Below are 26,689 nucleotides of genomic sequence, written 5' to 3'. Positions count from 1 at the left end.
GGGAAGCAGAGAGAGAGGAGCCTGGCTACCAGGAGTGTTGAAGCAGCAAGCCTCCCCAGGCAGAGCGGCAGGACGCTCTCCTACAAGGCAGGGTAAAAAAATACTTTAATTAAGACTGGTGAGAAGACAGGGAACAGACTTCCCCTGAGTCCTAAGGGGGACTGCATTACCCTAGCCGGTCTCACCAGAGCTAAAAACAGCAGAGGCTGGGGAGACTGAGACGGGACTTTGCCACACGTGGTGTCAGGAGTGGGATGTGAGTGAGACTTTGCGGCAAACCGTCTCGGGGCAGGGTAAAAGCACCCCAAAAAAAAAAAAATGGAAGATGTAGTGAAGGCATTGGTGCAGGCCACTGCGGCCCAGCAAGAAGCTACCAGGGTGCAGATGGCTGCCCAGCAGGAGGCGGTACGAATGCAGCAGGAGACAAATCAACTCCTGATGAGCCAGGCGGCTCAGGATCGAGCCACCTTGCATGAGGTTGTGAACCAGCTAAAGGCCCTGACCACCCTCACGCACGGCCCCCATGGGACTCGGCCCCTGCACGCCAGCCGCTACTTACAGAAGATGACAGTGGATGATGACGTGGAGGCGTATCTCCTTGCGTTTGAGAGGACGGCCCGGCGGGAGGCCTGGCCCCAAGACCAGTGGGCCAGTATCCTGGCACCTTTTCTGTGTGGGGAGGCACAGAAAGCGTATTTTGATATGGCAACAGAAGCAGCTTCCGATTACTCCCAGCTAAAGGCGGAGATCCTGGCAAGGTCTGGCGTGACGACAGCTATAAGGGCGCAGAGGTTCCATGAGTGGAAATACCAAGCCAACAAAGCCCCGAGGTCCCAGCTGTTTGACCTGATCCATCTGGCCCGGAAGTGGCTGTGCCCCGAGACCCGCCGGCCGGAGGAAGTCGTGGAAACCATAGTTGTGGACAGGTACATGAGAGGGCTACCGCCGGACATACGAGGATGGGTCAGTCAAAATGATCCCTCCTCCTATGATGAGATAGTTGCCCTTGTAGAGAGACGTCTAGCAGCACAGGAACTCTCTCGGACCACTGGGGAAGGGAGGCGCCAGGATAGGAGGCAAGGCTACGTACCAAGGGCCCGAGTTGCCATAGCTCCAGGCCGAACTATGGCAGGGAAGAAGGAGGACGAAGAGCAGCCAAAGTACTCGGAGGGACCTGGGGACTGGGAGAGAGAGACTCGGGGGGTAAGGCCCCACAGCCCGAAACTCCCCTACCCAGTCCTCATAGGACGAGACTTCCCAGGGTTTGGCAGTCTACTTCCTGGAGAGGAGTCAGAAGAAGATAACACCCCAGAGAGCAATGGGGTGGCCTCAGTAGTTAGCAACCCCCCAGCCTTCCAAGAATTTGCCCAGGACTTATTCTCGCCCCCTGGGAAAACCAGGAAGACTCGGCGAGAAAGGAGGGCAGATAAGGGGAGGGGAATGAGCATCTTGGCCCAGAATCAGAAGCCTATACTCGTAGGGGAGAGAGTTGGCCCAATGGACGAGGGGACTAGGGAGGAGGTTGGGGAGCCAGTAGCCGGGCCCAGTTCCCCAGGGACCTCCCTTGAAGGGGAGGGGGAGATAGAACCCTCTGAGTTGGGGCAACTTGGAACTTCACTAGAGAATTTTGGACAGGATCAGGCCAATGATCCAGTATACCAGAACATTCGCAAAGAAGTAGTGGAGGTGAATGGGGTCCCTGTGGAAGGGAGAGCCAAGGGCCCAGGGCCGTATTATATGATCAAGAAGGATCTGCTGTACCGTGTTGTCCGTATCCAAGAGCAAGTCGTGGAACAGCTCCTAGTACCCCAGAAACATCAGAGGGGCGTGATGGAGCTAGCTCACAGCCATTTGTTCGGGGGACATCTAGGGGTAGATAAAACCCTGGACCGAATTCTACAGAGGTTTTTTTGGCCTGGAATATATGCAGCGGTCCAACGATATTGTGCCTCCTGCCCAGAATGCCAGTTACACGGGCCCCGACCCCGCTTAAGGGCACCTTTGGTACCTCTCCCGATTATTGAAGTCCCCTTTGAGCGGATAGCTATGGACCTAGTAGGGCCATTAGAAAGATCAGCCCGGGGCCATCAGCACATACTGGTGGTGCTAGATTACGCCACCCGATACCCCGAGGCCATTCCCCTACGGAACACTACGTCCAAGACCATAGCTAAAGAATTAATCCAAATTTTTGCTAGAGTGGGAATACCCAAAGAGATCCTGACAGATCAAGGAACTCCCTTTGTGTCTAAATTAATGAAGGATCTATGTGCAATGCTCCACATAAGGACCCTAAGGACATCAGTCTATCATCCGCAGACTGATGGCCTCGTCGAGCGTTTTAATAGGACGTTGAAGAACATGATACGAAAGGTGGTGAGCCGGGATGGGAGGAACTGGGACACCCTGCTACCGTACCTAATGTTTGCGATCAGGGAGGTGCCTCAGACTTCGACTGGGTTTTCCCCGTTCGAACTGTTATATGGTCACCACCCCCGCGGCATACTGGACATTGCCAAAGAAAGTTGGGAAGAACAGCCGAACCCAGGGAGAAACGTCATCGAGCATGTGTTGCAGATGAAAGACAGGATAGCCCAAGTCACTCCCATAGTGCGGGAACACATGGAGAGAGCACAAGGGGCCCAACAAACATATTACAATCGCCAGGCGACGACCCGAAAATTCCAGGTGGGAGATCGGGTGATGGTACTCGTACCCACAGCAGAGAGCAAGCTCCTGGCCAGATGGCAGGGGCCATACAAGGTAATAGAAGCCGTTGGAGAGGTCGATTACAAAGTCCGACAGCCCGGACGCCGGAAGCTGGAACAAATCTATCATGTGAACCTGTTGAAACCTTGGCAAGACAGAGAAGCGCATGTGGTCACTATAGGGTCACCCCCTCCCGAGAGCAACCTGCCTGGCCAAGTGGGAATATCCCCAGAATTGACCTCTGACCAATGAGCGGAGGTGATCCACATGATTGAACGCAACCAGGACGTGTTCTCAGAAAAGCCAGGCAGGACTACTGAGGTTCACCATCACATCCTCACAGAGCCTGGAGTGAAGGTGAATGTAAAGCCATACCGGATCCCGGAGGCGAAAAGAGAAGAGATCAAGTCAGAAGTCAGGAAAATGTTGAAGTTAGGGGTCATTGAAGAGTTTCATAGCCAATGGTCAAGCCCAGTGGTCCTAGTACCTAAGCCGGATGGCAGTATGAGGTTTTGCAATGACTTCCGGAAACTGAATGAGGTGTCCCAATTTGATGCGTACCCTATACCCCGGATAGATGAGCTAATTGACCGACTGGGGAAAGCACGATTTTTGTCCACCCTTGACCTGACTAAGGGTTATTGGCAAATTCCCTTGGCCGGGGCCGACAAAGAGAAGACGGCCTTTTCAACTCCAGAGGGACTGTATCAATACACTGTCCTCCCGTTCGGTTTACATGGGGCTCCTGCCACCTTCCAACGACTCATGGACAAACTGTTACGCCCACATGGCAGGTATGCGGCCGCCTATCTTGATGACGTCATTATACATAGTCTGGATTGGGAGACGCACTTGGGGAAGGTGGAAGCAGTCCTGGACACCTTGAGGAAGGCAGGGCTGACTGCAAATCCCTCCAAATGCGCAATTGGGCTAGCAGAAGCCAAATACCTTGGATATATAGTGGGGAGAGGTGTGGTAAAGCCCCAACTCAACAAGTTAGAGGCAATACAGAATTGGCCCCGACCTGTCCGGAAGAAACAGGTCAGAGCATTCCTGGGGCTGGTGGGGTACTACAGGCGGTTCATCCCCCACTTCGCCACCAGGGCATGCCCGCTAACTGACCTAACGAAAGCCCGTGGCCCAGATATAGTGAAATGGTCTAGCGCGGCTGAGGAGGCATTTGCAGATCTGCGGACCGCGCTCTGCACTGACCCAGTGCTGGTAGCTCCAGACTGGGAGAAGGAGTTTATCTTGCAAACGGATGCCTCAGAAGTTGGGTTGGGAGCGGTGCTTTCACAACTGGTTGGAGCGGAAGAACACCCCGTCCTGTTCCTCAGTAGGAAACTCCTGCCCAGGGAACGGAAATATGCCGTAGTTGAAAAGGAATGCCTGGCCGTAAAGTGGGCCATTGAAAGTCTTCGCTATTACCTACTCGGACGGAAGTTTACCCTTGTCACGGACCATGCTCCCCTGAAGTGGATGCACCAAAACAAAGAGAAAAATGCGAGAGTGACCAGGTGGTTCCTGTCGCTACAACCCTTCCACTTCAGAGTACAACATAGGTCTGGAATCAAGCATGGCAACGCGGATGGCCTTTCAAGGGTACACTGTTTTGCCGACCCAAGTAGCCCAACACTGTAGTGTTGAGCAGGGGGGCGGGATGTGTGATAAACTCAGGACAGACAGTTGCCAGAGGGGGGGGGAGGAGTCAGTCCCAGAGGGTTAAAAGGCCCTCCTCCTTATCAACTGAGAGGCAACTACAGGTCAAGCAGGTTCAGCTGAGAAAGGGTTACCAAGGTAGCAAATTAGAATCAGCTGAGGGGAGCTACCTGAGGATAATTAGGATCAGCTGGTTCCAACTTGGAGCTGCCTGAGACCTTTTTAAACCCCTTCCTGGGAGGGAGGGAGGAAGGAAGGGGGGGGGGGGGGAAAGCAGAGAGAGAGAAGGAGCCTGGCTACCAGGAGTGTTGAAGCAGCAAGTCTCCCCAGGCAGAGCGGCAGGACGCTCTCCTACAAGGCAGGGTAAAAAAATACTTTAAGACTGGTGAGAAGACAGGGAACAGACTTCCCCTGAGTCTTAAGGGGGACTGCATTACCCTAGCCGGTCTCACCAGAGCTAAAAACAGCAGAGGCTGGGGAGACTGAGACGGGACTTTGCCACACTAGTGATAAGATTTTATCTTCTGTGAACTGAGAAACAGAAGTAAAATGATTATAAATAACCCACTGACTCAAGTGACTGTGTAATTAAGCATACAATGCATTACTCTCAGCAAAGCTGGAATATCTTGCCTGCTTTCAGTAGAGCATTTGGTTTTCCCAGCTATGAGTGTGAGTAACGCAGACTCCAACATGTTTTCAAAATAAACTGGTACTTCTCCACTGTTCCGTATGCCCTGGTTTGAGCAGATATTAAAACTGTTAGTGCTTGAAGTCAGTTTATGCAGGGGACAAGTCAGTGCAGATGTCCTTCAGCTACTCTCTCAAGAAACTTGTAAAGTTTTCTATTGTCATTATTGTAGGGGCTAGAAGCCTCAACTGAGATCATAGCATATCAGGGTTGGAAGAGACCTCAGGAGATCATCTAGTCCAACCCCTTGCTTGAAGCAGGACCAACCCCAACTAAAACATCCCAGATCAGTGCTCCATTGTGCTAGGTGCTGTATATACACATAGCAACAGCTGGTCCTTGCTCCAAACAGCTTTTTTCTAAATAGACAAAAGAAAGGGTAGGAGAAAGTATCTATATCCCTGACTTACAGTTGGAGAACTGAATTATAGACAGGGGAAGTAACTTGGCCCAAGGACACACCAAGAAGTCTGCCGACTTTTACTGTAAGTGCACGATTTAAAAGTTCCATTGGTAGATGAATATGCTTACCTCGGTTTGCTTGGGAAAGTAAACTGACTTGGTATTTTAATGAAGGAACTGCGGCTGCTCCTGCTCCCACTGATGTCAAGAAGAAGTTTGCTATTGACTGTAATGGGGCTTCATGATTGCAATTAAAGACTTCTTGGACACCCTGAACCACAACATGTACGCTGTATAACCCCAGCAGATCCAGTGCAAGATTTGGTACTCGGGGTCTATATGTGTAGAATATATAAAATCGCAGCGGAATAAGTACACAGTCTCTTGAGGTGTGTTAAAGATTTGCTGCCTTGCAATCCAAACTTGACCTGGAAGGTGTGGCTCATGTATCATGTGCAAATCTGGCAGATGTTAGCTACATGATTATCCATGAATCTGAATCTTCTAATATTCGGCACTGAAGTCTTCTTTTTTTTTTTTTTTTTTTTTTTTTTTTAGGATATATGCTTGAACCAGATCCCGACAAGAGACCTGATATTTACCAGGTCTCCTACTTTGCATTCAAGTTAACAAAGAGGGAGTGCCCCATCCCAAATGTACAGGTGAGTACCCAGGGACCCCTTCAATGGAGTTGGGGCTGGAATCCATCTGAAGGTTCTTTGCGCTATTATTCCTTATCTCAATTTAATTTAGGCTGCTGGAGAAACCCATTGCTTTAATTTAGTTTGTGGCTCTGGGGTATAAGAAGGGCAGATTCCTTGCCTGAGACAACTAGGAAACAGTGCTTGCACAAAGGATACATCCTACCTAGTGAGTAACACAGGTAGATTAAAAGCTTTCTGGGGAAGATAACTAGCAAAGTGCAGGAAAGGAAGTAATTTTGCTGTTTTCATGGTGGCATCCATCATCATGTCTAAAAGCAGCAGCAGAAGGGGTGATGAGATTTGACAGCTTCTAAATGATGCGAAAATGCGGGAGGCTAGGAAGGATAAATCTCTGGAGGTTTGGTTCTACAGGCCCAAGAAAAATCAGCAAACACTCTCTGGCTGAATGTTATCAAAGGAGGTAGTGAAAACATGTCTCTTGGAAGGAGAGAAGGGGGGATGCATTTAAGTGCCCTTCTTTTATGTGCACTTCAGTTTTGGTACAGGAGCAAAGGCAGATAGCAATGATGCAACCCAGAAAGAGGACAGCCCATGGGATTCCACGCATGTTGCAGTAAAGCACAATAGAGTGGTATAGTGAGGCGGTTTCTGTGTGTTGCACTAAACCAGCAATGACTCTCTAGTCATTAATGTCTTGTGGTATTGGGAGGTAGGGGTGTGGGGAAGGGTTGGGATGCTGCCCATGTTGTGTTCTGTGGATATTGGAAGCCTGTTCATTGCAGGTGTAAGGGAGGTGGGGAAGTTCACCGTACATATATACATACATACACACTCTTAATCACTTTTGAAAGTTTCGACCTAATCAGACCCATTGGAGGGGGCTCAAGTTAGAGTCCCCCCCCAAAAATCAGTAGCTCCTCTTGAAAATTTAGGCCTTCGTCTTTTTCAGCTGATTCTTAAGCAACATAAAATGACTATGTACTCATGGTATTTACGTGAGCATAAGTAGCAATAGAAATATTGCAGGGCTACTATACAAACAATTGGTGGTGCAACTCGTTTGTGTGAAAAATGGGGGAGACCCTGAATATTAGGAAAACTGGCCTATTGCATCAGTGGGTTCCCAGGCCTATAATTAACAGAAGCATATGTGGTTTGGTTTGGTCTGGTTCCCCACTCCCTATAGGTGTTTTTTTTTTCTTTTCTTTTTTGTTGTTGTTAAAAGGTAATAATTGGAGATATACCAATCTCCTAGAACTGGAAGGGACCTTGAAAGGTCATCAAGTCCAGCCCCCTGCCTTCACTAGCAGGACCAATTTTTGCCCCAGATCCCTAAGTGGCCTCCTCAAGGATTGAACTCACAACCCTGGGTTTAGCAGGCCAATGCTCAAACCACTGAGCTATCCCTCCCCCCAGATAGAGTTTTAAATCAGCCCTGGCAAATAAACTGGGCATGGTAGTAAATAAGTTACCAGCATGAGACTGTCATGGGGAACTTCTGTAGAGGTGTATATGTACATGGCAAACTTGACCACGCTTGTGAAACTGATTTCCAGGCTAATTCTTCATAGCATATGTAATCTTTACTACAGTTGGGTTTGTGACTATAGTCTGGTTAACTGAGATTAGACAAATTCCATTTAAAATGTACAGTAAATCTAAAACAGTCGTCTGATATTCTTGTTAGAATCCAATTGAAAACTGTAGTTTACAGGTGCTTTATACTGTATTAGGGATATTTGGGTGGTACACAACTTTCATCCAGTTGCCTAAAGATAATGGTTTGAAGACTTGCTGGTTTTCCATTCAGCTTCTGATTTATATTTCTCTTGTTTGGGGCATATGTTCAACTTTTTATTTTGTCATAATTAACGTACATAAACTTTCCATACAAATATTAACAAATCTTATCCATTATCTTTATTTGTTACCTTTTTAAAATACCCATTTGTGTCATGTCCACCTTCTATTTGTATATTTGTGCTCAAATTCCACAAATGGTAACCAGACATTATAAAATTGACTTGGTCCTGATTTATAAGGTTGTCTGTCACTTTTTTAACATTGTAAGGGTTTCCATACTTCATTTCCCTAAGCTATTAATGATGGGGTAGTTGTCATTTTCAAAAATGATGTAACTTGACTGACTTAGGATCCTAAATTGCATTGCTTTTGCTGAGGCTCTTTTTTTGCAAACTTTATCTATAATCCTGCATGATTTCCACTTTGTGTGTAGTAAACCAAATGGTTTTTGGATTTTCAGAATTCTCCAATCCCTGCTAAGCTCCCGGAACCAGTGAAAGCTAGTGAAGCAGCTGCAAAAAAGAGCCAGCCAAAAGCCAGGTAAGAGCATCTGTGTTTAACATGTTTCTCTTTTCATCTGTGTCTTTTCAGATTTTGAACTGTGTTTCCATTAAAAAACCACCACTGTTACCTTTTGGCTCACACTGTAGAAAATAGACTGAGGTTTTTACTGTGATCCTGGGACTTGTAATTTAAAATAAAAATGACTATTAAAGTGAAAGGGAGCAAATGGTAAGATGAAAGAGTTCTTTCCCCGTGCGCACAATGCTGTGTCTGAGTCAGTTGCTAGATTTTTGTAAACTAATGGCACTGTTTCAATGCAGCATCTTGAAGTTCATATGCCAAAGCTTTATCAGTCTGTACTGCAGCATGAATATTAAGGGCGTTATCCAGAGTCTATTGAAATGAGTAGAAAACTCCTGTTTACTTCAGTGGTCTTTGGGTCAGGCCCCCAGAGTATAAACCTGCAGAGCAGCTGCATCAACTTTCATAGATTTTAAGTCCAGGAGGACCCAGTACGATCTAATCTGGCCTCCTGCAAAACGTGGGCCTGACAACTTCAGCCAGAGCTTCTGCTGGAACTAGAACATATCTCTTGGAATGACAATCGGCAAAGATCTGCAGACTGCCAGGGATTGAGAATCCACCACATAGGGAGCATATTGCTGTAATGGGTGTCATTCTGCTCCTTGATGTTCTAATAACCTCGCTAAGAACATAAGAACGGACACACTGGGTCAGACCAAAGGTCCATCAAGCCCAGTATCTGTCTTCTGACAGTGGCCAATGCCAAGTGCCCCAAAGGGAATGAACAGACAGGTTATCATCAAGTGATCCATCCTCTGTCACCAAATCCCAGCTTCTGGCAAACGGAGGCTAGGGACACCATTCCTGTCTAATAGCCATTGATGAACCTATCTTCCATCGTTTGTTGTGTCATGACTCAGGTCAGACTTCAGGGCACTGAGTAAGTCTTTCTTATTTACTGCAGAGTGTCTAGTATATTCATAGGCCCTATGTAGATAACAATCAAACACTGAAAGAATGCCTCTTGTGATGCAATCTACCTAGCAGCAATTAGCCCCAGAAGTTTCCCTTAGTATTATTTTTATACCCGAGCTTCAATAATAATAATAATAAAGTAATTTCTTATCTAGCTCAGCGATCAAAAATACTGAAAGGCGTTAAGCTGTCTTGAGCGCCTCAGGGCACAATAATGCCCTGCGGGTTTGCATTATTATGGGATGGTAAATATGAAGGGAAAAATACAAGTACCTGATGCTTCGGTTGAAGCCAACACAGCTCGGTAAGAGTACTTTTTAAGATGCCAATCTATACAGTTCTGCTGAAGGATGCCAGCTGCCATAAAGTGAATTCATTATGCTCTTCATCTGCTCTTCCATAAATCTATAAAAAGTCCAGATTTAAATAGTATGTTGTGTCAAACATTTGAATGCATTAAGCAATTTTGACACGATCCAGCTCTCCAGCAAGATGAAAAGCCATAATCACAAGAGAAGGCAAAATGAACGTGCTGGATTAATTTTGCAAGTGCATTTGTTTCAACTTCCAAATGACTTGCAGTATCCTGTGTAGGAATGACTCGTGTATATTTGCTCCAGTGTCTCTTTCACTTTGATTATTCACTTGCTACTTAAGCATTGTTGGCAGCAGTCGGAGCAATGTCATGTGCTACCTTCCCCAGTTTGCACTGTCATGGAGGGAGTTCCACAAACTAGGTAAAGCAGCAGATTGGGAATCAGGACGTATAGATTCTATTCCCTTCTCTGCCACTGCCTGGCTTGGTGACCTTGGGCAAGTCCCTTCCTCTGTCAGCCTCAGTTACTCTTCCCTTTAAAATGGGAATAATGGTACTCTCTGATCTTGGTAAAACACATTGGTATCTACTGATAAAAGCACTACATAAATATTAAGTAATAACAAGATTATTCTGTAAAAATACTATTACTGGCCACTGGGCTAGAATGTTGGTTTGCCTGAACTTTGCAGGTAAATTTAATTCTTTGTTCCTTAGCCTTATTTAATGGGACTCTAACTGGCTTTTGATGTAGATGGCTCTGATTTATGGTTACCTTATGTCTGTCAGACCTATGTAACCATAGCAGTTTCGTGCCTTGGGAATCACTATCTGTGGTGTTCAGTAGCCCAGTAAAACATAGTTTTTAATTCAAGCAGCTAATTGGAAGCAGCTTATCTTCTATTCATGTTTTTGTTTTTCCTCCAATCCAGGCTGACTGATCCCATTCCTCCAATGGAAACCTCAATAGCTCCACGTCAGAGACCCAAAGCAGGACAGACACAACCCAACCCTGGAATTCTGCCTATTCAGCCAGCCCTCACCCCTAGAAAGAGGCCCACGGCCCAAGCAGCCATCCAGCCACAAGGTGGGTCGGAGCCTCCATACAAAATCCACAGAGCAGAACCTGAGCACGGTCAGAAGCTCCTTGAATTTGCCTAATAAATTCATTCCAACACTTCAGTCCTAGGGCAAAAATCCCGTAGAACTGAGTACAGAGAGAACTGATAGTCTTACAGAAATTAAACAGGCTTCTAAGGAAGTTTAGTCTAAGAACTAGAACTAGCTGGTATCTTTTCCAATGGGGGGGGGGTAGTGTTTTGATGAAGAATGGTGGTGGTTGGGATTTTTTTTTTTCCAGCCACCAAAACTTTTTGCCAAAATCTTTCATCCTGGTCAACAGTTTCTAGTTTGTTTTGATGTTTTTGTTTCTTGTTTTAATGAAAACTTAAAAATACTTCTGGTAAAGTTTTACAATTGATAGTAAAATATAACCCCCCCCCCCCTTTTTTGTTTGCGCTCCGCCAATAGTGTTTTTGGAAACCTTTTTTTTTTTTTTTCATTTTTGTCAAATGGAATTTTTCACAGGAAACCTAGAAAAACCCTAAATTCCCTGTGAAAATCATTGGTGCTGTCCGACCTGCTCTGAGAATCTGGACAGTCTAACTGAGAACTGATGGATTTTTGGAATCCTCCTATACAATTCCCTATTAAATCCCCATGGATGCTCCTGAAGAACAATAAGATGCTCCCTCTCTTTAGGACTCTTCTCTAAGGGGAGGCTGAGTGTAAGCATTGTTCCTGTACCCTGCTTGAGCAGGACCTTTGCATGCTCTGATCTCTGTGTACGTCGTCTTCCCCCTCTTAGTTGCAGGCCCTGCTGCTTTGGGTGGTGGCCAGCCCTCACTTCCTGCAAGCGTTCAGCAGCCCAAAGCGCCACCTCCGCAAACTCAACCACAGCCTGCCCCTCAGCCCCAGCCCAAGCAACCGCCCGCTCCTCAGCAGACCCCAGTAGCCCAGCCGCCAGTCCCTTCTACTCAGCCGCAGGCCACGCCTCAGCATCAGCAGCAGCTCTTCCTGAAGCAGCAGCTACTGCAGCAGCAACAACAGATGATGCAAGCTCAGCAGGTAAGCATGGCTGCTTCTCAGTGCGTCTGGCACCTGTATTAGACCATGGTGCCACAAGGTAGCAAGTACAGCTGTCTCCAACCTACTCTCAGCAGAGGCACAGAAAAGCATGAAAGGATTGAGGGGGTTTCTTTATTCTCTCTTCTGTTATGTTAGCGCCTTGAGTCATCAGCTGCTATCAGGGCCTCATTGGGTTGTGCCGTGTAACTGAGCGGGGAACAGCCCCGAAGAGTTCACAGCATAAATAGGCAAAGGGTGGGATGCAGGATGAGGAACAGAGAGGCAAAGTGAGTTGCCCAGGGTGTCTCAGCAGTGAGAGAGCTGGGGACAGAACCTAGATCTTCTGATTCCTAGGCCACAGCCCTACCCAGGGAGTTTTAAGTAGGCTGCTTGGGTTTAGTGAAGTTGGAATTCAGCCAAAAAAGCGCTGTGATGGCCTTCATGACCTCCAGTGGCAGGACCTTGCCTTGGCCTTACGTGTCACTTTTCAATAGCACGGTGACTACTAATGCTGCACACTGATCTGCTGGTCAAAGAACATTCACCAGGGGTCAATTGATTGCACCATTTTGGGAAAGTTTCTCTCCTCCAACTAGAGAGATGAGGTAGAATCTTCTATTGGACCAACTTCTGTTGGTGAGAGAGACAAGCTTTCAAGCCACACACAGCTCCTCTTCAGGTCTGTGTTAAGCACCATGCAAACTCGAAAACGTGTCTCTTTTACCAACAGAGGTTGGTCCACTAAAAGATATGACCTCACCCACCTTGTCTCTCTAACTTCCTGGGACCAACATCACTGCATACGACAATGGAAGATCTTTCTCAGCCAATCACCCACTTCCGTAACTAGCCAGAAAAAGTTCACTGAACAAATAGCATTGGACGGCCTGAACAGTGGGGTGTTTTGGTGACCAATTGCCATCATTCAACCCAGCATGAGAAAAGCACCCATCCATTGACTCCTCAAGGCTGCTTCTTGCAATCTGTGCAGATACCTATGGAGTGTTATAGTCCCGTTAGCTTGTCCTTTGGCCAAGCTGTATGTATTAAATTATTCTACTCTCGTCATTTGGCCCTGGTAGTCCCCTTCTGTTGTTGCATCAAAGAGTATCATTCCAGTAACTGTGTGTGCAGGAGGAGATGCTAAGTATTAGCTTGGGACTCAGACTAAGAGTGGGGGGGAAATTGCTATGTGTTGAAGCTGAGATGGTTTTGTTGCTGCTGTTAGTTGTTAATGCATGTTATGGTAGAACAGAAAAGTGACAATTGTGAGAGTGGGACCCTATTGTGCTGGGTGTTATACGAACATAGAGACAGGCTTTGCTGTGAAGAGCTTAAGTGACTTCAGGATACTGAAGCCTTTGCTTAAAAGTGATCAACAAAGGGTAGAGGGCAATTTTGTGCTCCCTCTGACACACCAAAAAACCCTAGCATAAAGAAAGCCTGAAGGCATTCAGACCTGGTTTTCCCTGGTCGACTCTATGGTGACCAGAGATCCTGTGTAATTCAGACATGGCGAGAGACTGAGGGCTTGTCTAGGTAAGGGAAACTGGCAGCACTGTGATGACGTTGCTGTAATTATAGCACACGTTATAGCTTGCACTGATAGACACCGTACGTTAATGTCCAATGGGAGCCAGTGCAGGTGGAAAACTCCCCGTTCAAGATGGCCTGATTGCTAAGCAGGGGAGAGGACGATTATGCTGGATATGTCTACTCGGCAACTAGATACCTGCAGCTGGCCTGTGCCAGCCAAGTCAAGCTAGCAGGACTTGGGCTGCAGGGTTGTTTCAGTGCTATGTAGACTTCTAGGCTAGAGCCCGAGCTCTGGGACCCTGGAAGGTGGGTCCAAATCATAGAATATCCGGGTTTGAAGGGACCTCAGGAGGTTCTCTAGTCCAACTCCCTGCTCAAAGCAGGACCAATCCCCAACTAAATCATCCCAGCCAGGGCTTTGTCAAGCCTGACCTTAAAAACCCCAAGTTCAAGCATTGTGAGCCTGAGTTGGCTCGCACAGGCCAGCTGCAGGTTTTTCTTTGCTGTGTAGACATACCCAATATAAGCCCAATGCCTAACTGACACGGGGTAAAGGGAAGCCTCTGTTCAACTTGAACAGGTAGGTGTGTTGACTCAGGGTCACGCCACGGAGATACCCAGTAAAACAAGGAAAGAGGAGACCTTCATCTTTAACATTTGATCAAGGTGGGAAGGAATAGAAAATGTTTCTACATTTTAGGGCACAAATCCAGCTTTCCAGTAGCCCTTTGCAGATGGCCTCTAAGTCATCACCCCTTGTTTTTTATTTCCCCAATTGCCATGGCTCTCCATTTTTGTTGCGGTGCCACAGTTCCAAGCGATGCAGCAGCCAGCCATGTCGCAGTTTCAAGTGATCCAGCAGGGAGCGCCGGCTCAGCAGCAACTGATGCAGAACTATTACCAGCAGCAGCTGATCGCGCAGCAGGCAGCCATGCAACAGAAGACAGCAGTAGTGGCGGCTCAGCCAAAGCAACAGGCTCCAGGGCCGCAGCAGCCACAGGCTGCAGTCCAGCCAGCACCTGTGCAGGAGCAAGTGGTAAGAACCAGCGAGGCCTTGAAAGCTGCAGAGAAGGGAGTGAGTGGTGGGGAGGAGAAGGAATGGAAATGCAATATAAGTGCTGCTCACTGGAGGAACTCAAAGCACTTCCCGGGCACAAACCAAGCTCGCAACCTGCCTGGCAAGTTGTGTGGGGGACATGATCCTGTTGTGTTGTTCCCCAGGATTCAACCCAGAAGGGCTAGGGAATAAGGTGTTCTCAGGAGGCCTGCAACTCCAGTACTTGGTACCAAGCTCTAGCTGTCAGAGCCAGTCTTGCTGCTTCTAAGGTGCTTTCCAAGAGACAGGTTTTGTTTGGGCTTTTTCCTACCAGTAGGTGCTGAATTCTCTGTGGAAACTGCCCCTCAGGTATACCCAAGTTTGGTCTTCTGTAACAGAGCAGTGTAGGTTGAGGTGAGAGAAGGGAGGAGAACAACTTTTCCTCTCTTGTACAGAATATACTTAACCTGCATTAAGTGTCCCTGAATACATATGGCAAAGCTGCTCAACCCTGCATGAGACAGGCATCACATGCATTTCCCGGTTTGGGGGGGTGTGTGTGGAACTGTGGCACAGAGATGGATACTGCAAGTCAGGAAAGATGGCCTGCCAAGCGTGACTTCACAATCCAGCCTGGGACTTGGGAAACCTGAGTTCAATTCCTTGCTGTGCCACAGACACTCTGACTTGGGCAAGTCACTTTGCCTCTCTGTGCCTCAGTTCCCCCTCTGTCCAGTAGGGGTAATAGCACAGCCTGCTCCACAGGAGTGTGTGAGGATACCGCTGTTACAAATTTGTGAGGTACACCGATACTACAGCAGTGGGGGTACTATCTAAGACTGGAGTGCAGGATTCCTGACTCCTAGCCCCTTGATCTGAAAATCTGGTCGAACAATGTGCCCCATTAGGAGCCGGCAAATGTTTTTTCCTACGATGTCATCTAGACGTGTTTATGCAGAGGTAATGCTAACATTGGTATAAAACTGATGTGTTCTCTCCTGGAGTGGGCTGAGCCAGTAGTGCCCACTTCATGTGCCAGCATTAGTCTCCTAAGCAAAGATTGTCAAGTGACTAGAATTGAGTGCCCAAGCGGATGCTTTAGGGACATGGGTGTGGGTGTTTTGTATTTTTCCCCAGAGGGCAGGTGCTAAACACTCCCTGAAAATCAGTCCACTGAGGCATTGTAGATTGCTAGATTCCAAGGCAGGAAGACACCCTTGTGATCATCTAGTAAACATGGGCCATGAACTTGGACATCTGCCAACTGAAGCACCCACAATCAGGAGTCACTTCCGAGGCTCTTGACCCTAGTTTTCTTGAAGCCTTGATTGGAAAAAGCAGGTACAAAAAGGGCAGGCTTCCGCTCTGCCTTGATTCTGGGGGGTGGGGGTGGGGGTGTTTTTTTTTGTGTTTTCTGGCTCTGTTGAAAGGGAGATTTTACAACAGATTGTAAACACACACACAAAAAAAGTCCATCCATGTTCCCAATCATCTATGCACATATGTCCAAAATGAGTGCTCTTTACTTGATGGGAAACAGGACTTTCCTTGCAGCGAGGCGTGAGAGCAGATGGCTGTCCACTCATTAAAGACAGGGGAGGTGTGCCAGAGAGCGTGATTCTCCCGTTAACAAAATCTCTCTGCAGTTGCATCTTGTCTTTCATTGCTGCCCAAGCCTATTCATTCTTGCTTGTCTCTTGGGGAGTGGAGGGCCATCACTTCAATTTTGTTTGTGCATGAAAAGAGGATGCACTCAGTTTCTGCGCTATATCGTGTACACGTAAAAAGTAAGTGGCATTATGTAAACCAGTTCTACTAGAGAATATTTAATTCCAAATTAAGAGCCAAATCCTGCTATCCTCATAAGTAAGCAGCTCTTCTCGGGCCCAGGTCTTCTCTGATGTCATCCCTGTGAAGCTGATAGAATGTCACCAGGGTTGTTTGGCCAATGGACTTTGTCAGAATTACTCATATGACCAAAAGCTGGGGCAGTGTTTCTCTCCGCCCCCCACCCCTTACGCCTGTATCATACTTGTCTCTGTCCCCTATGTGTTTAATTTTCATGTTTAGCTGGACATTGAATAGGGGACACAGTCACAAATCTTGTTTTCCTGAATTTGCTGGGTGACCTTGGGCAAGGTGTCTTAGCTCTTTCCCCCCCGTGTGGGTCTGATCCAAAATCAATGAGGAGTTTGACAGTTGAAATTTGAATGGGCTTTGGATCAGGCCCATTATTATCTAGCAGAGAAAGGTATAACACGAACCACTGGCTGGGAGTTGAAGTTAGACACATTCAGGCTGGAAATAAAGCATACATTTTTTCAGTGTGAGTAATTAACCATCGGAACAGTTTACTCAGGGTCACGTGTAGTAGATTCCCTGCTACTGGCAATTTTTTAAATCAAGGTTGGATGGATATGGATAAATATATAAGCTGCTCTAGGAATTATTTTGGGGGCGTTCTCTGGCCTATGTTTTATACAGGAGGTCAGACTAGATGATCACAATGGTCCCTTCTGGCTTTGTAATCTATGAAAGATTCCACTCCCCTTACAGGAGAAAATTCCTGAGACTTATTAAAGAGCCTTTCTGAAGGTGCCTGGAGATCCTTTGACTCAATTCAATTACATGAAAATCATCTTAACTTTAATAAAACAACCCAGCATGAAAATTACACCCATCCCCAAAAAGGCGAATCACAACTGACGCATGCAGTGCAGTTCCCATTTCTACAGAAACCAGGAAAAAGCATTAATTGTCTCATTTAAAAAATGAGCAGTGAGATGACATCTCTCCATAGCAGGTTCTCTCAGCAGAGAATGCCAGGCTTGGCCCCGCCAAGACCTTTTCATGTTGCATAATTTTTTTGATATTACAAGCCATATATGTTTCTGCCGAGATTCCAGTACAGCCCGTCCCTCTCTGAACACACTGTGTATCTCGCAGGAGTGACGCGGTCAAAAAACAAAACTAGTTTTGTGAAACATTTTTAAATTCTTATTTCAAAGGCTTCAGAATTGACCCATCTTGTCTCCAATTTTGTATCGAAAATGGGGGCTTGAAACTGTACACAACCAGCCCAAATCAACTGAAGCATGTGGCTAGCTTGTGTTTTGGAAGAAATTTGTATCCTGAGCTGTGAGGAAACTATTAGATCCAAGGCTTCTGTGGAAATCCCATTAAATCCATGAGGATCCAACCCCTGTTAAACAGCTAGCACTCTCAGATATTCTGCTCCTTAATCCTGTCCCACTACAACCTCTAACCTGTCCATCCAGCCGACAAGACTTCTGGCCTCTCTGGTGTGAATTTTTCTGCCCTGGTTGTGAACCATGATGCCTGGTTATGTGGTGGCTGCTGTTTCTCTTTTAGCAGCAGACCCCAAATCCATCTTCCCTCCCAGAGCTCCAGCGCAGCTCAGGAAAGTGTTGTCACTTGTGATTATGTCTAAATGGGACCCTAATACTGTAGGTCAGTGAGGCTCTTTCAGTTTTCCCCTGCTCCATTATGCTGTGTGAGGTCAGGGCCCTGGAGTACAGTAATTCTTCAAACCCAGCCATTGTTTGTGGATGAGTAGCTTATACACTTGCTTCCCTTCCTAGAAGCAGGCCCCAATAAGGCAACAGCAAAAGCCTCAAACGACACCGCCTTCAGCTGTTCAGGGGCAAAAGCTGGGCTCCCTCACCCCTCCGTCCTCCCCCAAGACGCAGCGCGCGGGACACAGGAGGATTCTGAGTGACGTGACGCACAGCGCAGTTTTCGGGGTCCCGGTCAGCAAATCTACCCAGCTCCTGCAGGCGGCTGCTGCCGAGGCCAGTCTCAACAAGTCCAAGTAGGTGGCTGTTCATTTTATGATGAGTACGGAGGGAGGGGAGATGCTGTTTGCCCTACTCTGGAGTGGAATGCCCAGAAAGGTGAGATTAAGTCAGCCCATCTGGGCAGGGGCGGCTCTAGACATTTCGCCGCCCCAAGCAGGGCGGCATGCTGCAGGAGGCGCTCTGCCAGTCGCTGGTCCCGCGGCTCCGGTGGACCTCCCGCAGGTGTGCATGAGGAGGGTGCGCTGGTCCCGCGCGGCCACCGGCAGAGCACCCTCCGCAGCATGCCGCCCCAAGCACGCGCTTGGCGTGCTGGGGTCTGGAGCCGCCCCTGCATCTGGGACCCCAGTTTGGTACCCGCCCCCCCAACCACCATGCCCGAAAGCCTCCCCAAAGCCTCTTCCTTGCCCAGAGAATAAAAAAATTCCAACTGCTTCTGCTCTCTCGATGTACCAAGCAAACTGGGCCCTCCACCCCCGGTGGACTACACGGTGGGCAAGAAGATTATCAGTAGCCCCTGGCTCTTGCTTTGCACGGGACCCCCAGCAATCCTTTGATATTATGAACATGACACATGCAGCAATGCTTCCCCCAAAGAATCTGCTCTGTTTCATCCGTACCATCAAACAAGTAAAATCGGGAGGCTTCCACATGGCCTGTTGGATACAGTCTTTTATTGCATGTTGCAATATGGCATTTCGACAGGGTTCCCTAACTCAGCGGTTTGCAGACGTCTTAAGCTGAGTGCCCCTCTCCCCCTTTCGAGTTATGATTTTTGGTTGAGCCCCCCCGCAAACCCAGACAAAAATAGACACATGCAGAAGAATACTTGATAGCCTACTCAAACACCTAACGGAGACCTTAACGCCACTTTAATTTACCTACACCTGGAAGTTTCAAGTACACAGATACTGACTGACTGGCACTGCCAAGGTTTCTTCAGCAGCAGACCAGGCTGCCCTGCTAGGGCAGGGCCAATTACTGCCCCTCCCCCCTCGGGTTTTCAGGGTGAGGGGAGGCGCGTGTGACGGTCTCTGGGTGCGGAGGCTGCCGGGAGTGGAAATCTGTTTGGCCGTGGCAGATGTTGATTCTGGCCCGCTGAGGTGAGTCGTGGGGTGGAGGTTGCGCACCTTCCCCGCCATGTGGGGTTGGCACATGCTTCCAGGCATTACTGCTCACCCTCCAAATGTTCCTCCGTGCCCCCTCACGGTTTGAAAACCTCTGCTCTAGCTGCACAAAGGCCCTAATACGTGTGTATTTGTATCCCCTGTGCGAGTAGTACACTAGGCACTACACTGACAGGTCAGAAGAACCCAGTCCCTACATCCCTGAACTCTAAATAGAACAGTGTACGTGCAACCCCTGGAGTACATGGGAGTGCTTGGCTCCCACCGTTTTTGTTTGCCCGTCTTCCCCAACTCCTCCACTCTCACCACCAGCACCCGCTGTGCAGCTGTTGGTTTAATGCCCTGTTCCCTCCCACCCCTTATTTTGTGGTCTCCTGGCTATTTCCAGGATACCAGATTAATGCCCCCCACCATCTCAAGCAATCCCTTCATCCAGTTGCACTCAGGAAATTTCCAATTGACTTGCTTGGTTACTAACGTTCATGGTTTTTCATTGGGTGGGATGCTTCTAGGTCTGCATCCACGACACCGTCTGGCTCCCCTAGGACCTCACAGCAGAACGTCTATAATCCACCGGATGTCTCCACGTGGAACCCGTTCGATGACGATAACTTCTCCAAACTCACAGCGGAGGAGCTGCTGAACAAGGACTTTGCAAAACTGAGCGACGGTGAGTTTACCGGAGAGCTTCAGCGTCAGCTAGTGACTGGTGGTGTTCCCTTCTGGACCTGGGAAAGCGGGAATGGTGTAACGGTGGTGGGATGACAGCAGCTAGAGGCTTCTGAAATGTTCTAGTTACAGAGAGTTCTTGTGAGCGTGAGAACCCACGGAACTAACCTGTTAATATTGTGCATCCATTAGCTTTGTCTCTTACTTTTATTGGGCATGTGGCTTCCTGCACAAGCCCTCCAGGATGTAATGTTTGTCTGCCATCCCTGCTCACCTCTGCTAGTGCCTTCCTCTCAGTGAGGTCAGGGAGAACACTCGAGGCTTAATGTAGTGCTCCCTATGAGTTAGGATGGTAGGCTCTTGGCCCTGATAAGCCTACCACGGTATATCCATTACATTGCTGCATAAAGATCTGCAGCACGCAGATAAAGTTACATTGCTTCATTAATGATCTGGAGGATGGCATGGACTGCACCCTCAGCAAGTTTGCAGATGGCACTAAACTGGGAGGAGTGGTAGATATGCTGGAGGGCAGGGATAGGATACAGAGGGACCTAGATAAATTAGAGGATTGGGCCAAAAGAAATTAGAAGTTCAACAAGGACAAGTGCAGAGTCCTGAACTTAGGACGGAAGAATCCCCTGCACTGCTACAGACTAGGGACCGAGTGGCTTCGCCGTTTTTCTGCAGAAAAGGACCTAGGGCAGGGATGGGCAAACTATGGCCCGCGGGCTGGATCCGGCCCGCGGGATTACCCCTGGTGGTGCTGCGGGCCCGGTGCTGTTCTCAGAAGCAGCCCCCGGGCCGGGAGGCAAACGGCTCCATGTGCGCACGCAGAGCCCTCTGCGCGCCCCCTCCCCCCCCCCCAGGGGCCGCAGCACTTCCTGGAGTGGTGTGGGGACAGGGCAGGCATGCAGGGAGCCTGCCCTGGCCCTGGTGTGCGCCACTGCCACCCCGGAGCCACTTTAGGTAAGCGGCACCGGGCTGGAGCTCAAACCCCTCCTGCCCCCCGCCCCCCAACTTCCTGCCCTAAGCCCTCTGCCTGTACCTCGCACCCCTCCTGCACCCAACTCCCTGCCCTGAGCCCCTTTCTGCACTCCTGTGCATTCCAACCACCTGCCCTGAGCTCCCTGCTGCACCCTGCACCCCATGCACCCCAACTCCCTGCCCTGAGTCCCATCCTGCACTCCGTACCCCTCCTGTACCCCAACCCCCTTCCCTGAGCCCCCTCTTACACTCTGCACCCCTTCTCTGCCCCAATCCCTTGTCCTGAGCCCCTTCCTCCACATCCCGCACTCCACCCCCCCTGCCCCGGCCCTGCATACAATTTCCTCACCCAGATGTGGCCCTCGCCCCAAAAAGTTTGCCCACCCCTGACCTAGGGGTTACAGTGGACGAGAAGCTGGATATGAGTCAACAGTGTGCCCTTGTTGCCAAGAAGGCTAATGGCATTTTGGGCTGTATAAGTAGGGACATTGCCAGCAGATTGAGGGATGTGATCATTCCCCTCCACTCAACATTGGTGAGGCCTCATCTGGAGTATTGTGTCCTGTTTTGGGCCCCACACTACAAGAAGGATGTGGAAAAAATGGAAAGAGTCCGGCGGAGGGCAGCCAAAATGATTAGGGGGCTGGAGCACATGACTTATGAGGAGAGGCTGAGGGAACTGGGATTGTTTAGTCTGCCCAAGAGAAGAATGAGGTGGGATTTGATTGCAGCCTTCAACTATCTGAAAGGGGGTTCCAAAGAGGATGGATCTAGACTGTTCTCAGTGGTAGCAGATGAGAGAACAAGGAGTAATGGTCTCAAGTTGCAGTGGGGGAGGTTTAGGTTGGATATTAGGAAAAACTTTTTAACTAGGAGGGTGGTGAAGCACTGGAATGGGTTCCTAGGGTGGTGGTGGAATCTCCTTTCTTAGAGGTTTTTAAGATCAGGCTTGACAAAGCCCTGGCTGGGATGATTTGGTTGGGGATTGGTCCTGCTTTGAGCAGGGGGTTGGACTAGATGACCTCCTGAGGTCCCTTCCAACCCTATCTTCTATGAGTCTATGAATGATGGCTTGCAAGAAGTATGAGTAAAAATAATGTTCTGCCATGGTATTTTAAAGCTGTTTAAATAGAGAAAAGTAGATCAGCTTCAAAATGGGAGCAATCTACTGTTGAGTGTAACCCGACATTCTGGAATTTCAGGTAAACCTCCAGAGAAGCTTGGCAGCTCCACAGAGAACTTGATTCCAGGCTTTCAACCAGCTCCCTCTACAACACAGGCAGATGCTTTTGGTTCTTCTTCCTTTACAGCTGCATCAGGTAAGCATGTGAGCATACCCTGAAAGAGCCTCCCTTTGAGATAATACAGGTGGTCGTGGCTTTTCCACAGCCTTCTGGAGGCCCAGATCCATTTGACTGACCTTGTTTCTTCAGCCAGTTGCCTCCTTGGGCATCTCCAGTAGCAAATACAGGACAGATGTGATACCTTTAATTGAAAAAGGATGGCAGGAGGGACACATGTACTGAGAGATGCCCTGTAATGAAAGACTTCTGCCTGGGAAACCTGTTTAGTTAATCTCAGGTGGCTAATGGACCAGAATGAATGGATGCTGTGAGGTAGCTCTTTGGGGAAGTTAGACACTGAATAAATCCCTTAAAGTCTATAGGAAGGTCAGCCTCTCCCTACTAACCATCATGCATCATACAGTAGATGTTCTGCACTCGAAGACATAGTCTGGAATGGATGGGGCCAGGGGAATTTGTTGGTCAAAACTTGCCTGACTCCTTGAGATGTGCCAGGTGATTCCACTTTGAGTGGCTATGATGGGATATAGAATCATAGAAATATAGGGCTGAAAGACACCTTCAGAGGTGATCTAGTCTGTCCCCTCCACGCTGAGGCAGGACTAAATCTACCTAGATCATCCCTGAGGGGTGTTAGTTTAACCCTGTCATTAAAAAGCTTCAGTGACTGAGATTTCACAACCGCCCATGGTAACCTGTTCCAGTGCTTACATATACACTACAGAAATGATGTGGACAAATTGGAGAGAGTCCAGCAGAGGGCAACAAAAATGATTAGGAGGCTGAGGCACATGACTTACAAGGAGAGGCTGAGGGAACTGGGCTTGTTTAGTCCTCAGAAGAGAAGAGTGAAGGGGGGATTTGATAGCAGCTTTCAACTACCTGAAAGGGGGTTCCAAAGAGGGTGGAGCTCGGCTGTTCTCAGTGGTGGCAGATGACCGAACAAGGAGCAATGGTCTCAAGTTGCAGTGGGGGAGGTCTAGGTTAGATATCAGGAAACACTATTTCACTAGGAGGGTGGTGAAGCACTGGAACGGGTTACCTAGGGAGGTGGTGAAATCTCCTTCCTTCGAGGTTTTTAAGGTCAGGCTTGACAAATTCCTGGCTGGGATGATTTAGTTGGGGTTGGTCCTACTTTGAGCAGGGGGTTGGACTAGATGACCTCCTAAAGTCACAGAAGGTTAGGATTGGAAGAGATACTTCTAGTTAGAAGACTTTCCTAATATGTAACCTAAACCTCCCTTGCTGTGAGCATGTGGAATGTGCTAATGGGAGAACCAGGTTATGGGACTGGGTCAGACTTTAGATCACCTGAGAATCTTAATTACTCAGGAGGAAGAAAACAAAGACGTCCATTTTAAGATTTCTAAATAGAAGTGGAACTTAGAAAAGCTTTAATAGAGCTCAGTAGCTTTGCAGTGGCTTGTACCCGCTAGCTAGAGAGCTGCGGAATAACTGGAAGACGCTTTAGTGAGTTAACTTTCTCTCGCCACTCGACAGAATCTGGGTCAGACTTGCCGCTGGTGTCAATGAATGTTGCTGCATTGACTTTAACGGAGAAATGCCAATTTATACCAATTGAGGTGCTGGTCCTCTACATTTATTTAAATGCCCTAACACACATCCTGTAAGGCCGTGTCCTTCCAGGTACAAAGTGTTCTTAATTCCCCTGGAGCCAAAAACTTATAGACTTTTTCCCTTGACACTGTAGCTTGCTCAGCCCTCTGAACACAGGTATGAGTGTAATATTCTCCCACTTTGACGAGTTGGGAGGTGTTGGCTCAATGTCTTCTCTACATCATTGGAAATTCTTGATTGAAAAGTGCTGTAAACAAGCTTAGTATTAATATTACAAGAGGAAGCAGGGTCTTGTGGGTAAAGCACTGAACTGGGACTCAGGAGACCTTGGTTTAATTCCCAGCTCTGCTGCTGCGCAGATATTGGGTGATTTACTTCATTTCCTCCATCAGTACAATTTGGATAATAACTTCCCTTGTCCCCCTTTTTTGTCTTCGATCCATAGAATGTAAACTCTTCAGGGCAGAAACTCTCCAGGGCTGTACAAACAGAAAGCATGATCTGGGCTACTACAATACAAATAAAGAATTGGCATTGTTCTGTGGATCTCTTTTGGCTTTTGCGCTCTAAGTTTCCTACCTCCATAGACTCTTCCCTGCACTAAGATCTGTTTTGTTTTGGGCATGCCTCTCAGAAGTTTTGTTGGTGCTTCCACCGGGATTGGAAACCTCTATCTCTTTTCCTTCTTTGCTCTTAAGTGAGTGCTAATGAGGGAGTGCTAGTGAATCTGCTTGTGTTTCTCAGTGCATGAGAAGCATACGATGGCATAATAGTGTGAATTCGGGGCCGGGGGCGAAGCAGTCCTGTTCAGTGGTTTTGGCACTGGATTGGGGTTCAGCAGACCAGGGTTCTATTCCCAGCTCCGATGCTGGGTGACCTTGGGCAAGTCACTTCATCGCTCTGTGCCTCAGTTTCCCACCTGTAAAAGGGATAATAGTACCTCCTTTGAAAAGCACTTTGAGATGTATAGATTAAAAGCGCAATGGATCTGCTCCATGGTGGTCTTATTACTAACTTTTTTCCATAACAAAATAAGCTTGTTTCCCTAGGCGTGGCTTAAATCTTTTACGATCTATCTGTCTCAGTGCTGCATCTCTTCTGCTTGACATCTTTTTCTTTCTCTCTCCTCTTGTTTCTTGCTGCCTGTCCAGCTGAAAAAACAAAAGACATCCTGAGTCTGGACACTAGCCCTCCGCTTCTGGCTGTGCCTGATCCTTTCATTCCTCTTCCGTTATCCGACACACCAGGTAACCAGAACAGAATGTGCAGTTTTAATATCCATATTTGTCACTTTCCGATTTGTGCCTTGGGGAAACTTTGAAAATTGGGGCCTATATCAAAAGGCTGTAGGATTTATTGAGTGACAGATGCTCCTCAGCTTTTGGAAATGGGGCCCTAGTGGAGATGTGTGTGGCGGGGGGGCGGGGTCGGGGTGGATGGATATACATCCCCTAGCACAATGGAGTTCTTATTCCTGATTCAATCCTTGGGTGCTATTGAGATATTATTACTACTACTACTAATGGAATTTTTCTCTAACATATTTCAAGGGTTCAGCGTATACAATAATTTAAAGAATATTCTGGTATTTAATCATATTTTTTAAGGATACTTTAGAGCCATCTCAGACTTCTAGATATTAAACTCGAACCTTCTCCACAAGACAGTCGATTTTTTTTTTATTTTAATTTTTTTGGCTCATTGGTTAGCACTAGTTCTGCTGTAAAGATGTTACCCTTGGTTTCTGTGTCACCCACTGGTCAGTCTGTATTCTAGATCCCTGTCTCTGCCCAATCCACAGAGGATGCAAGGCTGTTAATAGGGCCCAACTATAGAACCTGGCTCTACAGCTCAAGCAGTGACCGCTCGTTCTTTTAGGTCACTTTCAGGGCTTAAATTTTGGGCCATGCAACCTTAATGCTGCAACAGAAATAAATATTTCCCCAAACCCTGCCTCTCCTACATGAGCACACATCAAGAGTTGATACTCCATTCTATTAGGGGATCCCCTTGTGTTTTCCTTTTTTTTCCAAATGCTATTGGAAGCATTTTTCTTTCTTGGCCTGTCAGCCTGAAGCAGTTGCTAAACTCCCTGCCCAGTACGCACAACACAAATGGCAGGGGCTAGCATGCTGAGCCAGCTCTTTTTCATATTACTTATTGAATTTCCATGCAGCAAGCAGCATTGGTAGACTTAGCTGCAGGCAGCTCTTAAGTCTCTTTATAGAAACCATTAAAAGGAAATTGCCCTTGGATGACAATAATCAGAGGAGGGATTGTCTGTAGTTTGAGCTGTTGGACTGTGCTAGCCCTATATATGGCATATATTTAAAGCTACAGCCTTCACTAATCCATTGCATGCATGTATGAAGTTATAGGTGTACGTGTTTGCAGGATGCATGCTCCGGTCTGCATCTGGTGCTCAAGCTACTGGAACAGTTACGTTCAGACAACAGTGACTTCTTCTTTCTGACTTTCATGGCAAATTTGCTCAGGTCATGTGCTTCTGGATTTTTTTCTATCTGCTTCTGGCACAAACTCATCCTGCGATTTGAAAATGGAGATGACTGCCCATGTCTCTAAAGTCAGCAGAGAAGAGAATTCTGGACTTGAACATGGCTGTCAACTTCACAGATCCATCAGGCAGGACACACCCTGCTTGCTCTCCCATACCTGTATTGTCTCTGCAGTACTTCCTGCAAAAACATGTCTGCTAAGCATAGGTGGCTTAGGCATGAGGGGAGTGGATACATCTAGTTGGA

The 26,689-nt window shown here is 47.8% G+C and overlaps 1 protein-coding gene across 14 annotated transcripts in view; it reads left to right on the top strand.

The window, feature by feature from the left end:
• The window catches only part of AAK1 (AP2 associated kinase 1), a 140,478-nt gene that overhangs the window by 82,749 nt on the left and 31,040 nt on the right, over positions 1 to 26,689 (top strand). For 8 of the 14 annotated variants that reach the window (XM_045004826.1, XM_045004823.1, XM_045004825.1 and 5 more), the window contains exons 9-16: positions 6,020 to 6,123; positions 8,390 to 8,469; positions 10,681 to 10,835; positions 11,616 to 11,875; positions 14,223 to 14,447; positions 18,050 to 18,279; positions 19,902 to 20,059; positions 22,248 to 22,364. In XM_045004826.1, the coding sequence (XP_044860761.1) occupies positions 6,020 to 6,123; positions 8,390 to 8,469; positions 10,681 to 10,835; positions 11,616 to 11,875; positions 14,223 to 14,447; positions 18,050 to 18,279; positions 19,902 to 20,059; positions 22,248 to 22,364 (1,329 nt within the window). Of the gene's footprint in view, positions 1 to 6,019; positions 6,124 to 8,389; positions 8,470 to 10,680; positions 10,836 to 11,615; positions 11,876 to 14,222; positions 14,448 to 18,049; positions 18,280 to 19,901; positions 20,060 to 22,247; positions 22,365 to 25,078; positions 25,175 to 26,689 lie in introns of all 14 variants that reach the window. The other 6 variants (XM_045004838.1, XM_045004829.1, XM_045004836.1 and 3 more) reach the window with 3 other exon arrangements.

This window comes from Mauremys mutica, chromosome 2, assembly GCF_020497125.1.
Source record: "Mauremys mutica isolate MM-2020 ecotype Southern chromosome 2, ASM2049712v1, whole genome shotgun sequence".
Lineage (NCBI taxonomy): Eukaryota > Metazoa > Chordata > Testudines > Geoemydidae > Mauremys > Mauremys mutica.
Note: the sequence above shows the minus strand (reverse complement) of the source record. Positions and strands in the feature narration are given on the sequence as shown.